The sequence below is a fragment of the Tupaia chinensis genome, unplaced genomic scaffold (assembly GCF_000334495.1).
Source record: "Tupaia chinensis unplaced genomic scaffold, TupChi_1.0 Scaffold141943_1, whole genome shotgun sequence".
NCBI lineage: Eukaryota > Metazoa > Chordata > Mammalia > Scandentia > Tupaiidae > Tupaia > Tupaia belangeri.
The window spans coordinates 562,340-579,384 of NW_006201797.1; the positions used below are offsets into that span (position 1 = coordinate 562,340).

Consider the following 17,045-nt stretch of genomic DNA (forward strand, 5'->3'; position numbering starts at 1 on the left):
ACCAGACAGACAGAGACAGACAGAGAGACAGACAGAAAGTGAGAAATCACCCCCCGGGGGGATGGCCATACCGCAATCCCTTCTCCTCTGTTCTCCTCTCGGGATCCTGGGCACGCACACACACGCGCCCAGCGTGAGTTTTAAGCCACCAGGTCCGGGGCGCAAACCGTGGTCGATCACGTGAGAGTCCAGTGACATAGCCATTACGCCAACTGCTGGTCCCCCGGCTTAAAGTTTTAAGCAAAGTTTCTTAGCATTTCTTCTATTTACTAAAGCTAAAACTGCTTTTCTTGAAATTAAAACATGTATTTAAAAAGATCTGTTTAATGACCATAGTAAGCTAAATAGCGTCAGCAAGGTGCTATTTTATAGTATATTCATTCTACTCAAAGTTTCACACCTAAATTCAGACATGTATTCACAGATATGTATAGATCAGCTGAACTTGCTATTGAAAGTAGTTGGATTATTTTTAAATATTTGTGAATCAATAAAATATAGGGAAAAAAAGGAATGGAAAAAAACTGTAGATACCAGAGATAGTGTTGTAGGAGTGTGGGAAATGGCAGAGCATGAGAAAGGGGAAAAATATATATACATATGTATGTAAAATGAGAAATGGAAAATTACTTGTCGATTATAACATGTATAATTAAGTCACTATGCAGTCTATTCTGGATGGGAAATCACATTTGTATGCTGTGATGATGCTCAGTGAATAAAAAATAAATGACTAAAATAAAGAAAAAAAAGAAAACGTCATCATATAATTTGTCTGGAAGCATAAAAGAAAACATATTTCCAAAGCAATCCTGCACAATAAGAGTGGAGTAGGAGGCATCTCATTCCTGATGTCAAAATATATTACAAAGCTTTGGCAATCAAAACAGCATGGTACTGGCACAAAAACAGGCATATAGACTAATGGAATAAAACAGAGATCCTAGAAATAAAGCCCAAAACATATAGCCAATTGATTTTTGACAGAAGACTTCAGACAATACAGTGAGGCAAAAAAAAATCTCTTTATCAAATTGTGCTGGAAAACTGGGTTTACACTTGCAGAAAGATAAAACGAAAACCTCTCCAAAAAAAAAAAAAAAAGTGTAAATATGTTACTTTTTTTACTGACTAAAAATGAATTTCTCTAGGCATGAGTAGATATAATGACATATTGAATATATATTATCACCCAGTATGATCAGAGGCATTAGAACTCTGAAACCAGGAATTTTAAAAAATTAGTTAAAAAAAATAATTCTTAGATAATCAGAGAGCATCCTAATTATTACTAACTACAATAAAGTGTTCTCTTTAATGAGGACAGTATTATTTATTCAGTTTGTTAACAGGCCAAATATTAGACACTGAGTTGTATTTCTTTTAAGAAGGTAGGCCTCCATATATTCTTGTGTTTGTGGAAATTCTGTCCATTAAAATAGCCCTGGAAAAATGATCTCCTCCTCTGCCTCTTCATATCATGTTGAAAAAGAAGAAATCTCTCTCTCTAGGGGCCTAGAAAGCTCATTTTTGTACCTGCAGAGTGAAAGGGAATTATTCTCGAAGGCTCATTTTTTGTACCTGCAGAGTGAAAGGGAATTATTTTACATATAAATGATCATACAGTTCTCCTTTTACATATTTTCTCTCATCCACTAAATATTGATATACACTTATTTATCAATATGTCAATATTTAGTAATAAACACACACACACAATTTGTTCCCAACCTCATGGAGCTTACTTTTCTATGGAGGAGGGTTAAGAGGAATCATAAAATTACATACTGTGTAAGAGAGAGACATTGGAAAAACAAAGAGAGAAAAAGCATGAAAAGAGAACATGAAATGTTGTAGGGAGTTGAGATTTTAGACAGCGTCGGCACCAGAGAAAGACTCACAGAGTAGGCGACATTTGAAGTAAGACCTGAAGGAAATGGAGATGGGGAACTGGCTAGGCAGACAATTGATAGAAGTGCAGTAAAGGTGATAAAAAGTAACAGGGAACCCATCAGATATCTGTGGATAGATGGGGCTTATGGTAAAGCCACAATAAAGACTTTATTTTTGACTTTGAGTGAAACAGCCATTTTGAGCAGGAAGGTGCTCTAACTTAACATGGGTTTTCAACTGTGACCAACTATTTTCAACACATTTGCCTGCTTCTTGCCAAGCTCAGCAGCGGGGAGACCTGTCAGGAGACTGTCGCAGAGGTAGGCTGAAGTCCCTAAGGATGTAAGGCTAATGGACCCAAGGGTATGGCATGGGACGCGTAGAAGTAATCAATTGAATTTAGAGTGTGTTTGACCTCACGGAAGACACCAAGGTTTTTGCCTTGAGCAGTTGGATAGATGCCATTAACCGAGATGGGGAAGACTGTGAAAGGAGTTATTATTATCATCCCCATTTTGTGTGAAGAAACCCAGACGCAGAGAAGTTAATTTGGCCAAGATCGCCAGGAGTAGTAAGTGGTAAAAAAGGATTCAGACACAGAGACTAACTCTGGAACCCCATGCCTACCACTGTACTGGATTCATTTTTCTTGGAATGCCATTTTTATTCAAATCATTGGAGGAAAGATTTTATATTCAATATCATATGTTATAATTAGAGACACAAAATTCTTATTAATTTTTAAGATACAACTCTTACACTTCAAAAAATTATTTACCAGTTTATTTTATTCGTAAAGTCCTAGGCATCCCTACCCATGTATAATTCACTCTCCCTTATTTCAAAGGCACTTTGGTAGAAGTATTTGAGGAATAGTCTCATATTCTGTACAAGTATTAGGTATTCCCATATTCATCCCAAACTACAAGATAGTTACAACAGTGATGAAAACTTACTTTCCTTGGTTTCAAGTATTTGGTCGTCTCTCACTATTTTTCCTTCTTTATTCTGTTTTTTTCTCCATGTCACTGAAAACCTCTGCTAGGGCTGAAAATATCTGTTCCTTATTATGTTATGTGTTGCTATTAAGATCATTCAATAAATACGGGGATGCTATGTTAAGTGGCATTTTGAACCTGGATATCTACAAACAGTCTGTTTTCTTCTGTAACCAGTTCCATTGAGACCTCCTGAAATTAGTTTGACAAGTCGAAGTCCCACTGATATTCTCATCTCCTGGCTGCCAATCCCAGCCAAGTACCGGCGGGGCCAAGTCGTGTTATACCGGCTGTCCTTCCGCCTGAGTTCTGAGACTTCTGTACACATGCTGGAGCTCCCGGGGACCACACATGAGTACCTTTTGGAAGGCCTGAAACCTGATAGTGTCTACCTGGTCCGTATCACTGCCGCCACCAGAGTGGGGCTAGGAGAGTCTTCCGTATGGACTTCACACAGGACACCCAAAGCTACAAGTGTGAAAGGTAGATTTCTAAAGACTATTGGAAGAATACCGTCTTTTTACTTTTGAAATAAGCTTTCCTTCTCTAAATGATATCCAAATTTTTAAATGTTGTTTCATGAATTAAAATAGTCTATAGATTTTGGAAAATAATTATGCGTACTGTGAAATTTTAACTACTTTTTAAATTTAGTAATCCCTTTTTGCTAGAACTCAGTGTGTAAAACTTTTTGTTATACTGTTAGTTTGCTTGGCAAGTCTTTCATGGACAGATTAGTCCCAATCAAACTAAATTACCAAAAATATCTATTAGCAGAGACCTAATTAATACTATTGCCATATACTTTTAATTTATTTATTATCATTCTTTTTCAATTTTGGCCAGAGAGAGACAGAGAGAAAGTGAGAAAGCAATCCTCCAAGTCCGGGACACAAACTGTGGTTGGCCATGTGAGAGTCCAGCGCCTTTAATCAGCATCCACCTGCTGGCCCTGCCATATACTTTTAAAGTCATCAGTTTGGGGGGGGCGACAGGTGGTGTGGTGGTTAAGGTGCTGGATTCTCACATAGCCAACCATAGCTTGAGTCCCAGACCAGGAGGCTTGCTTTCTCACTTTCTCTCTGGTCAAATTTAAAAAGCATAATAAATAAATAAATAAATAAATAAATCCCTTTAAAAAAAAATAAAGTCATTAGTTCACTAGAAAGACCATGAGACTGGGGAATTCTAGTCCATTCACATATGCTAATGTTTCATCATTCATTGATTGCCTGTTCTTTTTATCATGGAGAAAGACTGGGTGGTCAAAATTAGTATTTATTGCCTCTTTGAAAAGACAGTACAACTATTATTTTGTAATTATGACTACATCTTGGTTTTTCTAGGTAGTAGTCTATATATTTTATTCTATCTCAAAAGTTTAATAGTATTAGAAAAGTTAGGTTCAAGTTTAATTGCTGAAATTGAACTTTTGTAACTACAGGCTTAACACTGAGTGAGATTCTCCATTCTGTGTCTTCATGTTGAATTCTGAGTGTTTGCACAAACATCTTCTGGTGTACTTTTCTAGCCCCTAAGTCTCCAGAGTTACATTTGGAGCCTCTGAACTGTACCACTATCTCTGTGACGTGGCAGCGGGATGCTCGGGACACAGCTGCCATTCAGGGCTACAAGCTGTACTACAAAGAGGAAGGGCAGCAGGAGCATGGACCTATTTTCTTAGACACCAGTGACCTTCTCTACACTCTTGGTGGTTTAGGTGAGTGACTGTATCTTTCTCTCTTTCTCCCGGCTCTGAGGATCCACACTTTCTGGAGTTCACTTCTGAGCAGTTACTGTGAGTGTATGGTATGTGTAATTGGGATATTAGCAAAGGATCAAGTAATACTCGATAATTAAGTTTAACTTAGAATTTGCTGGAGAGTGCTATATATGGAAAATAATCCACATACATTATGTATAAACTGAGACCTTTACATATGACTCATGTAACTGTAAATATTTATGTTTTACATAGTTCTAACCCAGGAACACTGGAGAAAAAACACTGAACTTTGTTGTCTGGATTTATCAGCATTCTGAAAGACACCATTTCATTCCTTATTCTCTCAGTCTTTGCAGGGCAAAAGGGATTTATTTCATGATACAAACCTGTTTAGTAGGAAGCAAAGGAATTTACATCTAAAATGAATACATGAGGATGAACAGATCTGTACTCATCAAGGTGTAAAATGCACACTTAGCTATTCGTTGCGTGTGAGTAGAATTTTACCCTTAAGTGAAAAGCAGTCACTTGAGTTGTGGTTACTGACCAGTCCCCCCGGTGGTGTTACAACACCTGTGCACATTACAATTTACGAAGCACTCGGCTTTCCCTTTCTCTGACTGCCCGTCGGAAGGGAGGCAAGGTGACTGGGCACGCTGGTACCACCATGAGCATCTCCATTTCCTTCCCTGACAGCACAGCAGTGTAAGCCATGAGGGCAGCCTGAGACTTACATCCCTGTACGGTAAGAAGCAGTGGTGGGAATCCCGTTTCAGATGCAGGGGCACAGAGCTAGAGCTGAGGTTCTCTGCCATAGTTTCCCAGGGGGCATTTTGTTTAGGATCCTGTTATGTTGGTTGTTACTTTAATCTGCATTAAGTTAAGTGCATTTCACTACTGAGCATTGTCACACAGCTTTATTAATGATGAGGAGAAGTTGCACATGTTCCAGGTTGACCTTCCTTAAACCATTGATACTGAGATGACATTACCCCAACTGACTGTCACCAGAGTCAGCTGCATTTAGTTCTCACCATGGCTTTTTAATGTGCTCTTCCTTTCTACAGAAGAGTCATGAAAGTCTGTTTTTCTATGCAAAAATGCATCATGACTTTTCCAAAGACCCAGTATATGCATATCATTGATTCAAGAAAATGTTACTTAGAATCAACAAAGCAACAGGATTTGGGACAGTCACTGAGGAACAGTCATAGGCCACACTCATTACTTCCATGTCCTTCACTGTTAAATAGAAATACGCTGAATATAAAAATAAAAGTGGGCTAGGACCAGCAGTTAGCGTAATGGCTATGTCACTGGACTCCCATGTAGTCGACTGTGGTTCGCATCCCGGACCTGGTGGCTTAAACTCACGCCGGGCGCGTGTGCGTGCGTGCCCAAGATCCTAAGAGGAGAATGGAGGAGAAGGGATTGCGGTGTGGCCATCTCCCATGGGGGTGATTTCTCACTTTCTGTCTCTCCATTTCTCTCTTTCTGGCGAGCACACGCACCCTATAGCAAAAACTTCTAAAAAAATAATAAAAAAATAAAAGTGGGCCAGCTAGGTGGTGTGGTAGTTAAGGTGTTTGAATCCCACATGGCCAACTATGCAGTTCAAGTCCAAGAAACAAGCCAGGTTCATGTGTGTGCATAGCCAAAATTCTGAGAGGAAGATGGAGGAAAGGGAATTACAGCATGGTCAGTCCCCCGTGGCGGGGGGCGGGGGAGGAGGAGGGGAGTGCTTTCTCGCTTTGTCTTTCTCTTTCTCTCTGTCTCTCCAGTGAGCATGCACACCCACTAGCAGATTTTTTAATAAACAACAGCAAAAACATTCCTAGACCCAGTTGTGGTGGCACAAGAAGTAGGGTGCTGCTGCAGGATACTGAAGCCATATGGGTCGCCTAGGTTTGGATCCCAGGTTGACCCAAACATTCTAGATAACTTCTCACACTCTTGTGGTCCTGGCTAGCTGGGAGACTAGGGGAAGGATCATAATATCATGAGACTCTGTTAAGGATTCCTGTCTATCTCTCATGAAAGAAAAATAATGAAAATAAATTTTTAAAATACATCCTCTAAATTCTCTTCTTAAATATACCTTACAGGTAGATTATTCTAAATAGATGAATAATTTATTAGGGGAAAAAAACACAAAATAATGTTCTGCTTATGAAAAGTTTAGAAAAACATTTTATTGAAACTTTGGTAATTAAAAGTGATGTTTTTTAAGACAGTTTTTTTTTTTTTTTTTTTTTTTTTTTTTTTTTTTTACTATAAGGGCACATGTACTCACTGGAGAGACAGAGAGACAGCAAGAAATCACCCCCTTAAGGTGGGTGATCAAACCGCAACCCCCTCTCAAGTCTTCTCTCAGGATTTTGAGTATGCACACACATGCACCCAGTATGAGTTTCAAGTCACCAGGTCCGGGACTTAAACCATGGTTGACGATGTGGGAGTTTAACAACATAACCATTATGCCATCTGCTGGTTCATTAAAAAAAACTCTTTAAAATTTTAAAACATTTTTCATGTGTATGTGTATACATGTATTAGGTTATTGGGGAAGTCATGACACATTTTTGCATAGCAAAACATCAAAAAAAGAGGTCCCAACTTTCCCAGCGACCTGATGTATGTGTGTATATGTGTATTGATGTATATAGGTATATATATTTAGATCTACACAAACCTTTGATTTTTGTCAGTTTTTTATAATAGCTTTCAAAACTATAAACTGTTATTTCTGCACATGCTTTAGAAATAAATCACATATATATTACTACCTTTGTTTTTATGTTGTAAAATTCATCGAGGGACCAGCAGATAGTATAATGGCTATGTTGCTGAACTCCCATGTAGCCAACCACGGTTCGAGTCCCAGACCTGGTGGCTTAAACTCATGCCAGGCACGTGTGCATGTGTGTCCAAGATCCCAAGAGGAGAATGGAGGAGAAGGGATTGCGGCATGCCCATCCCCTCTAGGGGGTGATTTCTTGCTTTCTAGCTCTCTGTCTCTCTATGTCTGTCTGGCGAACGCACGCACCCTATAGCAAAAACCTCTCCAAAAAACAAACAAACAAAAAAATCCATTGAGTACACTGTTTGAGATAATGCCATTTAAGTGTATTAACTGGGAAATTATTATGTTACAGCCTATATGAGGGGGACTCTCTGAAAAGTTCGTGGAAATGCATATTATGAGAAAACCATACATGGATTTCAAAAAATATTTGCACAAGAATCTACTTGTACTTTAATGCCATTTTCCACAACCTTTTTGAAGTCTCCTTGTACACCAAGTCTATTAAAATAGTTCCATGTTTCCTGACTCAAATCAGACTGAATGGTTAAACTAATTGCAGTTCGGGTATCAGAGGCCTCTCACAGCTCAGGGTAGGTGCTCTCTTGTTAGACCCAGAGCTGCCAAGTAGCAGCCAGAATGGCTGACTAGCAGGGAGGCCGTTGTGAAGATTTACAGCTGTTCTAGATCACCTTTAAGGAGCCTTTTAATCATAAGACCCCCTAGGGTCTAGTCTGCCCTTCCTAGAAAGTTAGTTTTGGGACCTCGCCAAGCTTACAGCAGGCAGATCCTAACAGCTCTCCGTCCTGGCCTTACTTTCGGATGTGGGAGGGCAGTGTGTTCTGGTAACTGGACAGCTGACCATCTGTGACCATTTGTAGAAGAGCATCTGGCGGGAGCTGCCTGTTTAACAGGAGTGATGTGTCTATGGGGCATTAGGTTAAGGGACTGCTGTCTGTGTCTCGCATGGTGAGTGCTTGCTTTCCCTGAGCTTCTGCACATTAAAGGAACTAACAGGAACTAGATTTACTAAGTGGGCTTAAAAATGAAATTTAAACGCTTCTGTTTGCTGATTCAGTGTCAGTTTGAGTAACAAACTGATATTTCAAAATTTCATTTTCATGCTAATCCTCTTTGTGATACCCTTATACACACATCCTTTTATTTCCCCTTTTGGTTTTGGTAATGAAGTTTTCCATTTAAAAAGTATGTTATTGGGATACATTATTGTTGGTAATGCACACAGTTCTGTGTTTCTGAAGAAAGAAAAAGACAAATGAATTTATATATTTTAATTCATTTGAAAAGTATTTTTAAAATATTTTTCTAAGTAAGGTACTATGTAAAAAGATGTAATAATTTTGACCTCTGCTTAAAGCAAGAATTAAACCAAAAGATATTTAACTGACTGAGTTACCCAATTTTCTTCAAAATTTTTAATGAACTAAATTTAGCTATACTTAGTAATTAAAGGTATTTTAGAATATTCGACTCTGAAATCTCAAAGCTCAGTTCCCTGAGATGTAGTGTTTTGGTTTTTGAAATAGCTAAAAGTGGGGCTGGCAGGTGACATGGTGATTGAGGTGCTGGACTCCCACGTGGCCAACCATGGTTCAAGTCCTGGGCCTGGTGGCTTGCTTTCTCATCCCCCCATCTCTCTTTCTGGTCAAATTTAAAAATATAATAATAATAAATAAAAATTAAATAAAATAGTTATTTTTAAAAATATCTATAAAAGTGTAATATAAATACTGGTAGAGCAGTAGAAATACATATTGCTAGTTTGTTTGAGTTTAATGACTTTAAAATACAGTTTTGTTTTTAATTAGAACTGATTTACTTTGGAGTAGTTGGGGGAAAGTACTAAGCTTGTGATTGAGTGTATTTGTGTGATTTGTTCTAAATTGTGGAATGAGGTTTGCTTCATGATTTTGCATTTTGGTAGTGATTATTTTCACGTAATTTTGGGGGGCACTTTCAGTGTTCAGCTCCGTTATTACTAGGATATTGAAATGTTTGTTACATCTATCAAACAATAAACAAAAGCAAGATTACTAACATCCTTATGTTCCCTAATTAAAATAATTCCTTTCTCTTTTTCTTTTGTCTATTTATTTTAGAAATTGACTTTCATTTCTGAAGTTTCAAATTGTAAAGGGACTATTTTCATAAGCAGTCAGAAACTGTTCTGAATTGTTCAGTAGTATGTAATAGAGTCAAAAAGGGCAGATGATTTAGATAATGCTGTTGTGCATTTAACATGGAGGACGCTGGTATTAGATTATCTTTACGTTCTACAATTATTAGTAATGTATGTGCATCACTGGCATATCTTTAAAACTACAAGATTTTTTTTATTGTGATTTTTTTTTTCCTTTTCTTTCTTCCTTCCTCTCTTTTTTCATTCAAAGTTGGAACTGGTAATTATTGCTGGGAAAGGAAGTCAAAAGACACAGTCCTAGTTAATCATGTATTAAAAGTTTTCGAGTCCCTTACCTAGTTTGTACAGAAGCTTGCTAAAATTAAATGAGATTTCTGGGTGTTATCTTTTACCATAATAGAATAAGGATTGGCTGTGTGGTTGCATATCTTAAGGAAGAAAATCAATAGCTACCACTGATGAACCAAAAATTTAAAACTTTTCATGTGCTATAGGGCACATGTGCTCACCTCCCCCCCACACACACACACACAGAGTAAGAAAGCAAGCCATCAGGTCCAGGACTTGATTGAACTGTGGTTCCTGATCTTAGAGTCCAACACCTTAATCACCACGCAACCTGCGGGCCAAATCCCTTGATATTAACCACCACCTCAGTAACTAATGTGAGAGTCCAACACCATAATCACCACGCAACCTGCTGGCCAGATCCCTTGATATTAACCACCACCTCAGTAACTATTATAAAGACCAGGATTCTATTCTAAAGCAACATATAACTAATAATATAAGCATCTTTAAGCATTCTGTCCAGATTAACTTTTACTCTGTAAAGTAACATTGTGATTATGTGTAACTGTGATTACTTTGCATTTATTCCATAGACCATTTTTAGGATCATTGTGAATATTCCATTGGGGCCAGCAGATGACGTAGTGGTTAAGGCACTGGACTCTTACATGGTTGACTGAGGTTCAGGTCCTGAACCCGGCAGCTTGAAACTCAGGCCAGGGGTATGTGCTTACTATTCCCTATATCCCTAGAGGAGAATGGAGAAGGATTGTGGTATGACCATCTCCCCTGGGGAGTGATTTCTTGCTTTCTGTCTGTCTGTCTCTCTGGCAAGTGTACATGCCCTATGGCAAAAATCTCTCTGAAAAAAAGAAAGTTCCATTAACATTGTTGCTTGTTTTTACCACAGGCAAGATAGCTTTTTTTTTGCCCCCCCCTTTTTTTTTTTTTGGCCTCTCTTCAGTTCTTTCTGGGCTTTACCATAGTTAATGTTCACATCTATAGAAATGGGGCCTCTGAACAGTGTCTGATTGCACTCTTTCAAGAGTCATGAAATAAAGTCATTTAACTTTAAGAAATCAGTAGACATCTTAAAGGACTTAGTTTAGAAATTGCCTGCTATGTAAGGAAAAAAAAAAACCCTGACCAACAAAGTGTGAGTACAGATTATAACGAAAGAAAGGGAACAGCTCAGGATCAGCAGTTAGCGTAATGACTATGTCGCTGGACTCCCACGTAGTCAACCACGGTTCGAGTCCCGGACCCGGTAGCTTAAACTCACGCTGGGCGCGTGTGCATGCGTGCCCAAGATCCTGAGAGGAGAAGGGATTGCGGCGTGGCCATCCCCTGTGGGGGGTGATTTCTCGCTTTCTGTCTCTCTGTCTCTCTCTGTCTGTCTGGTGAGCACATGCGCCCTATAGCAAAAACCTCTCAAAAAAAAAAAAAAAGAAAAGAAAAGAAAAAGAAAGGGAACAGCTCATCTAAAACATATTATGTTTAACTTCCTTCAGTGTTAAATATCTTTAAATTTACTACCCTTTCTTATGTTGTATTTTAATCAAGCCAAAACAAGTTGAAACTTCAGCACAGATTTTAAAGGACTGCACAGCTATTTTTTCTTTGTTTTTGCCAACAGAGAAGAATTTTTTGAATATTTCAAAAATGCCAAATACAACTGATATTCAGCTCAAGTTTTAGAATTAATATTTGAAAAATTTAGAAACCTATACTTCCAAAGAAATTGACCATTTACTTCTAAAACTATATTGTTACTAAAAAAAGTAGAATTACATTAAGATAGTAAAAATGTTTTGTCTTAGCCAGTAGATAGTGTAGTGGTTGAGGTGCTGGACTCCACATGGCTGACTGTGGTTTGAGTCTCAGACCTGGAGGAGATTTGAAATGCACGCCAGGCACATATGCCTGCATGTCCAAAATCCTAAGAGGAGAATAAAGGAGAAGGAATTGTGGCATGGCCATCTCCCCTGGGGGTGGGAATTTCTCATTCTCTCTCTCTCTCTCTCTCTCTCTGTCTCTGTCTCTCTCTCTCCTTCTCTCTCTTTCTCTTTCTCCAGCACACTCTCATGCCCTATAGCAAAAATCTCTCTAAATTTTTTTTTTTTGCATGGGACCAGCAAGTGGCATAATGGTTAAGATGCTGAACTCCTATATGGCAAACCATGGTTTGAGTCCTAGACCCAACAATTTTAAAAATATCATGGGCTGGCAGGTGGTGTGGTGGTTAAGGGCACTGGGCTTCCACAAGGCCAACCACGGTTCAAGTCCCGGACCTGGCAACTTCTTTTCACACTTTCTCTTTCTCACTCTCACTCTGTCCCTCTCTGGTCAAATTAAATAATTTTGTGTGTGTGCCCAAAATACCTAGAGGAGAATGGAGGAGAAGGGATTGCAACACAACCACCCTGGGGAGTGATTTCTCACTGGTCTTCTCTCTATCTCTCTCTGGTAAGTGTACATATCCTATAGCAAACCCCTAAAAAAAAGGGGCAGGGGAGCTGGCCTATCGGTGGCATAGTGGTTAAGTCTCTGGACTCCCACACAACTGACCACAGTTCACATCTGGAACTGATGGCTTGCTTTCTCACTCACTCTCTGTCTCTCTGTCTCTCTCTGGTAAACACATGTGCCTTATAGCAAATTAAGAAAATAGTAACAATAATAAAATGAAATAAATAATTTTTTTAAAAGGAAAAAAGATTTTTTCACTTGCCAGCTGCAACTTTCTCTATTTAAAGACAAAATGTTGGGACCAACAGATGGCATAATGGTTACATTGCTGGACTCCCATGTAGTCGACCACGGTTCGAGTCCCAGACTCAGCAGCTTGAAACTCACACCAGACACATGTGCATGTGTGCACAAAATCCCAAGAGGAGAATGAAGGAGAAGGGATTGTGTGTGGCATGGCCATCCCCCATAGGGTGGTTTATCCTTTTCTGTCTCTTTGTCTCTCTCTGTGACTCCAGCAAGTGCATGTGCCTTATAGCAAAAACCTCTCAAATAAATAGATAAATAAAGACAAACTGTTTGCAGACTGATGAAACTGTTAGACCTATGCAGCAGTTCTTTGGTTATTTTTCCTTAAATTCTTTGTTTTACATGGTAGGTCCCCTGCTAGGAAGCTTGTACTTGCCAGAGAGACAAAGGAGGAGAACGCACCCCCAAGTCGGATGTGTTCGCACTGCATTTCTCCCTCCTGTTGAAATTTAGGGCATGTATGCACATGAGCTCAGGGTGTTTTTTCAAGCTACCATGCAGTTGGCCATGCGGAATCAGACTACCTTAACCACTAACTTAACCCTCAGCCATGGGGCCCAGCCCTTGTCTTTTTTTTTTTTTTTTTAATTGCTCTCCTCCCAGGACAAAGTCTGTATTTGGCACATTTGTATCTGTATTATTTTTTTTTAATTTTTTTTCCTAGTGATTTACCATAATCACTAGTTTTGGAAACCAGTGCTCCAGTGCTTTTTTTTCTCTCTTTTCTCTAATTTGCTAGAAGCCATGTGCACTCGCAGAAAAAAATATGAGGCGTGTGAGGGGAGTGAGAAAGCACCCCCAGAGAGAGGTGGTCATGCCACAATCCCTTCTCATCCATTTCTCCCTCCTCGGGATTTTTGGACACACACACATGCGTGTCCAGCATGGCTTTCAGGCTGCCTGTCTGGCACTTGAACTACATAAATGGCCATTTGGGATCCAGCCATCGTGACCACCATGCCGTGCAACTGGCTGGCCTGGAAACGGGTGCTTCTTGAGCTTTAATATGTATTTGAGTTACTCACAGATCTTGTTAAAGCACGTGTTCCAATTCAGTAGGTCTGGAATTCTTGCATTTCTGCTCACTTTTGAGAAGCAAGCGTCTAGACCGGAAATAAGCAAACTTTTTCTCTAATGGGTTGGGTAGTAACTCCTTTAGGCATATGAATGTTGTAGAATGAATTTGTCCTCCCGAAATTCATATGACTAAGTTCTAGTCCCCAGCGTGAGATGGGATTTAGAAATAGTGCCTATGAGTAGATGGTGAAGGTTAAATGAGGTCACCAGGCTGTGGTCCTTACAAGAAGAGACTCAGCTTTCTCTCCACTGTGAGGACAGCAGAAGGAGAACTCTCACCATAAACTAAATTTTACTGAACCTTGATTGTGGCCCTCCCAGCCTCTAGAGCTGTGAGAAAACAAATTTCTGGGTTTTTGGTTTTTAGTTTTTTTTTTTCTATAGGGCACATGCACTTGCCAGAGAGAGATATGGGGAGGGGGGCATTGGGGAGGGGGGAGTGAGAAAGCATCCCCCCTGGAATGACCTCACCTCAGTCCCTTCTTTCATTCTCCTCTTGGGAGTTTGGGCACATACTCACATGCACCAGGCGTTTTTCAAGCTGCCCAAGTCTGGGACTTAAACCACACAGTTGACCCTGTGGGATCCACCTGCTTTAACCACCACACCATCTGGCTGGCCCCAGATTTCTGTTGTTTAAGCTACTTAATTTATGGTATTTCTGGGCTAGCAGGTGGTGTGATGGATAAGGAACTGCACTTTCATATATGTAACCCTGGTATAAGTCCTGGACCTGACAGCTCGCTTTCTCTCTCTCTCTTTCTCTCTCTCTCGCTCGCTCGCTCGAGTGTACTGTGCTCTGTAGCAAATTAAAAAACAATAGTGTTAATAAATAAAATTAAATAATTATTTTAAAGAAATGTATGGTGTTTTCTTTGGCAGTCCAAGGAGACCAGCACCGTGGGCCATACCGCCTCTTTTACCATTATCCAAGTCTGCTACTGTAGAATAGAAGCAGCCTTCAAAAATATATGAATGGGCAGTTGTGGTTATGTTCCAGTAAAACCTTGGGGACACTAAAACACGGATTTCATATCATTTTTTTATATGATCAGTTATTTAATTAGGTTCTTGGCAAAAAAATCTAGAACACCAATTTGTGAGGATAAACTCCACTCGTAAGGGCAGACACGGATCGCAGGTAGCCTTGGAGCTGAGGAACAGCTTTGATTTTTGGTAAAATTTGTGACTCCATAGCTTTCTGATCAACCTTGTGCTGCTCAGAAATCTCGTATTTCTCCTTCTCTGTGTCGAAGATCTCACCTTCCTGGTGTCTGGGCTTCCACAGTTTCTTTTTCTTGAAGTAAGCATTGGTAAGGTGCTTTGGGATTTTTACTTTGCTGATATCAATTTTCATGGAGGTGGCAATGACAAATTTCTGGTGTGTTCTACGCAGTGGAACTCGATTGAGACCTAGCGCAGTCCAGTTACAAGTAACAAGCCCCTGCTCAGCTGCTTCAAGAAAACCACTCTCCTGCCTCTGTGGCGTCCAGTGAGGGTGATCAGAATGGTCCCAGGAGTGATGCTAGCTCGCAGCTTTCTCACATGCTGACTGAAGGGTTTTCTGTGGTGACTCAACAGCTTTTGAGGCACATCTTCAGTAGGATCATACCTAGGCATTTTGTGCAGCTTAACCACCCGGGTACCACCATTCTTGTCTCCACCAACTGGTTTTGTGACAGTCGCAAGAACCTTCTCCTTTTTCTTTTTGATCCTGGATTTAGTGGCCGAGTGCTTCCTGTTGTACATGGCCTTCCTGGAACACATGGCAGACCGGGAGTATCTGCCAATGCCCCGCCCGGACTAAGGTGGGGTTTCAGCTGCAATGGGGCTTCCCCTTCTTGGGCTTTTTAGCCTTGGGGTCACCCTTTTTAACCTTGCCACTGGCATCAGCCTTCTTGGCTTCAGGTTTCTTCTCCTTAGTATCCTGCTTCGCAGCTTTATTGCCTGCCATCTTGTATAGTGAGAAAGACAAATTTCATATAATTTCGACATGTTTGAATAAAAAAAGTGTTTTTGAGGGACCAGCAGTTGGCGTAATGGCTATGTCGCTGGACTCCCATGTAATTGACTGCGGTTTGAGTCCCGGACTCAGTGGTTTAAACTCAGGCCAGGTGCATGTGTGTGCATGCCCAAGATCCCGAGAGGAGAATGGAGGAGAAGGGATTGCGGTGTGGCCATTCCCCCTGGGGGGTGATTTCTTGCTTTCTGTCTCTCTGTCTCTCTCTGTCTTTCTAGCAAGTGCATGCACCCTATAGCAAAAAACCTCTCCAAAAAAATTTTTGTTTCTGACTACTTAAAAATATAACCATCATTTTATAAGAGAGAGTTTTGCTAGTGCACTCACTAGACAGACAGAGACAGAGAGACAGAAAGAGATAAATCACCCCCCAGGAGGGATGGCCATGCCACAGTCCCTTCTCCTCCTTTCTCCTCTCGGGATCTTGGCTACACACGCACGCACACCTGGCATGAGTTTTAAGTCGCTGGGTCCAGGATTTGAACTGTAGTTGACAACATGTGAGTCCAGTGACATAATCATTGTGCCATCACCTGGTCCCTTTATCTGCTGTTGTAGCCTGTAAGGAGCAGGTATTGGACCTTTGGATTTTTGACTGTCTTTTTAAGCCAGTACTGAAATCCAAATGTTAAAGTTTTTAATTTATTCTTCTCTTTGCTCGAGTTAGCTCTCAAGAGGCCTCCAGTCATAAATCTGACAGTATTTTCTGTCCCCTGATAGACAGTCCCATTATTAAAAGTCTAATTACTCTTGATTTGGTACATCTCATTTTAGACTACTGTGATACTGCCAAATTAGTTAGATTTGTTTTGTTTTGTTTTGTAGAGGTTTTTGCTATAGGGCACATGCGCTTGCCAGACAGAGAGAGACATAGAGACAGCGAGAAATCACCCACCCCCTGGGGGGATGGCCACGACGCAATCCCTTCTCCTCCATTCTCCTCTTGAGATCCTGGGCACGCACACGTGCCTGGCAGTGAATTTAAACCACCAGGTCCGGGACTTGAACCACAGTTGACTGCATGGAAGTCCAGCGACAAAGCCATTACACCAACTGTGGGTTCGATTTGGTGGTTTTTAAGTGAACAAGAAAATAAAGGAAATATATTCATGTATGTTATAAGTCCATAATATAAACTCTTCTTTGAATCCACAGGATGAAGCAAGAGCATTTAGTTGTCATTCAGAAAGAAAGTTTTTAGTCCATTCAGCTGCATCCTTGGCTTATGGGCTCTTCGTGCTACACTACTGTTTACAAAGCCCTTTTTTTTTTTTTTTTTTGGAGAGGTTTTCGCTATA

At 40.1% G+C, this 17,045-nt stretch overlaps 1 protein-coding gene across 1 annotated transcript in view; it reads left to right on the forward strand.

The window, feature by feature from the left end:
* Positions 1-17,045, forward strand: part of PRTG (protogenin) — a 154,595-nt gene that overhangs the window by 85,546 nt on the left and 52,004 nt on the right. Inside the window, exons 10-11 of the mRNA XM_006163294.1 lie at positions 3,069-3,374; positions 4,423-4,611. Coding sequence (XP_006163356.1) covers positions 3,069-3,374; positions 4,423-4,611 — 495 coding nt within the window. The remainder of the gene's footprint in view (positions 1-3,068; positions 3,375-4,422; positions 4,612-17,045) is intronic.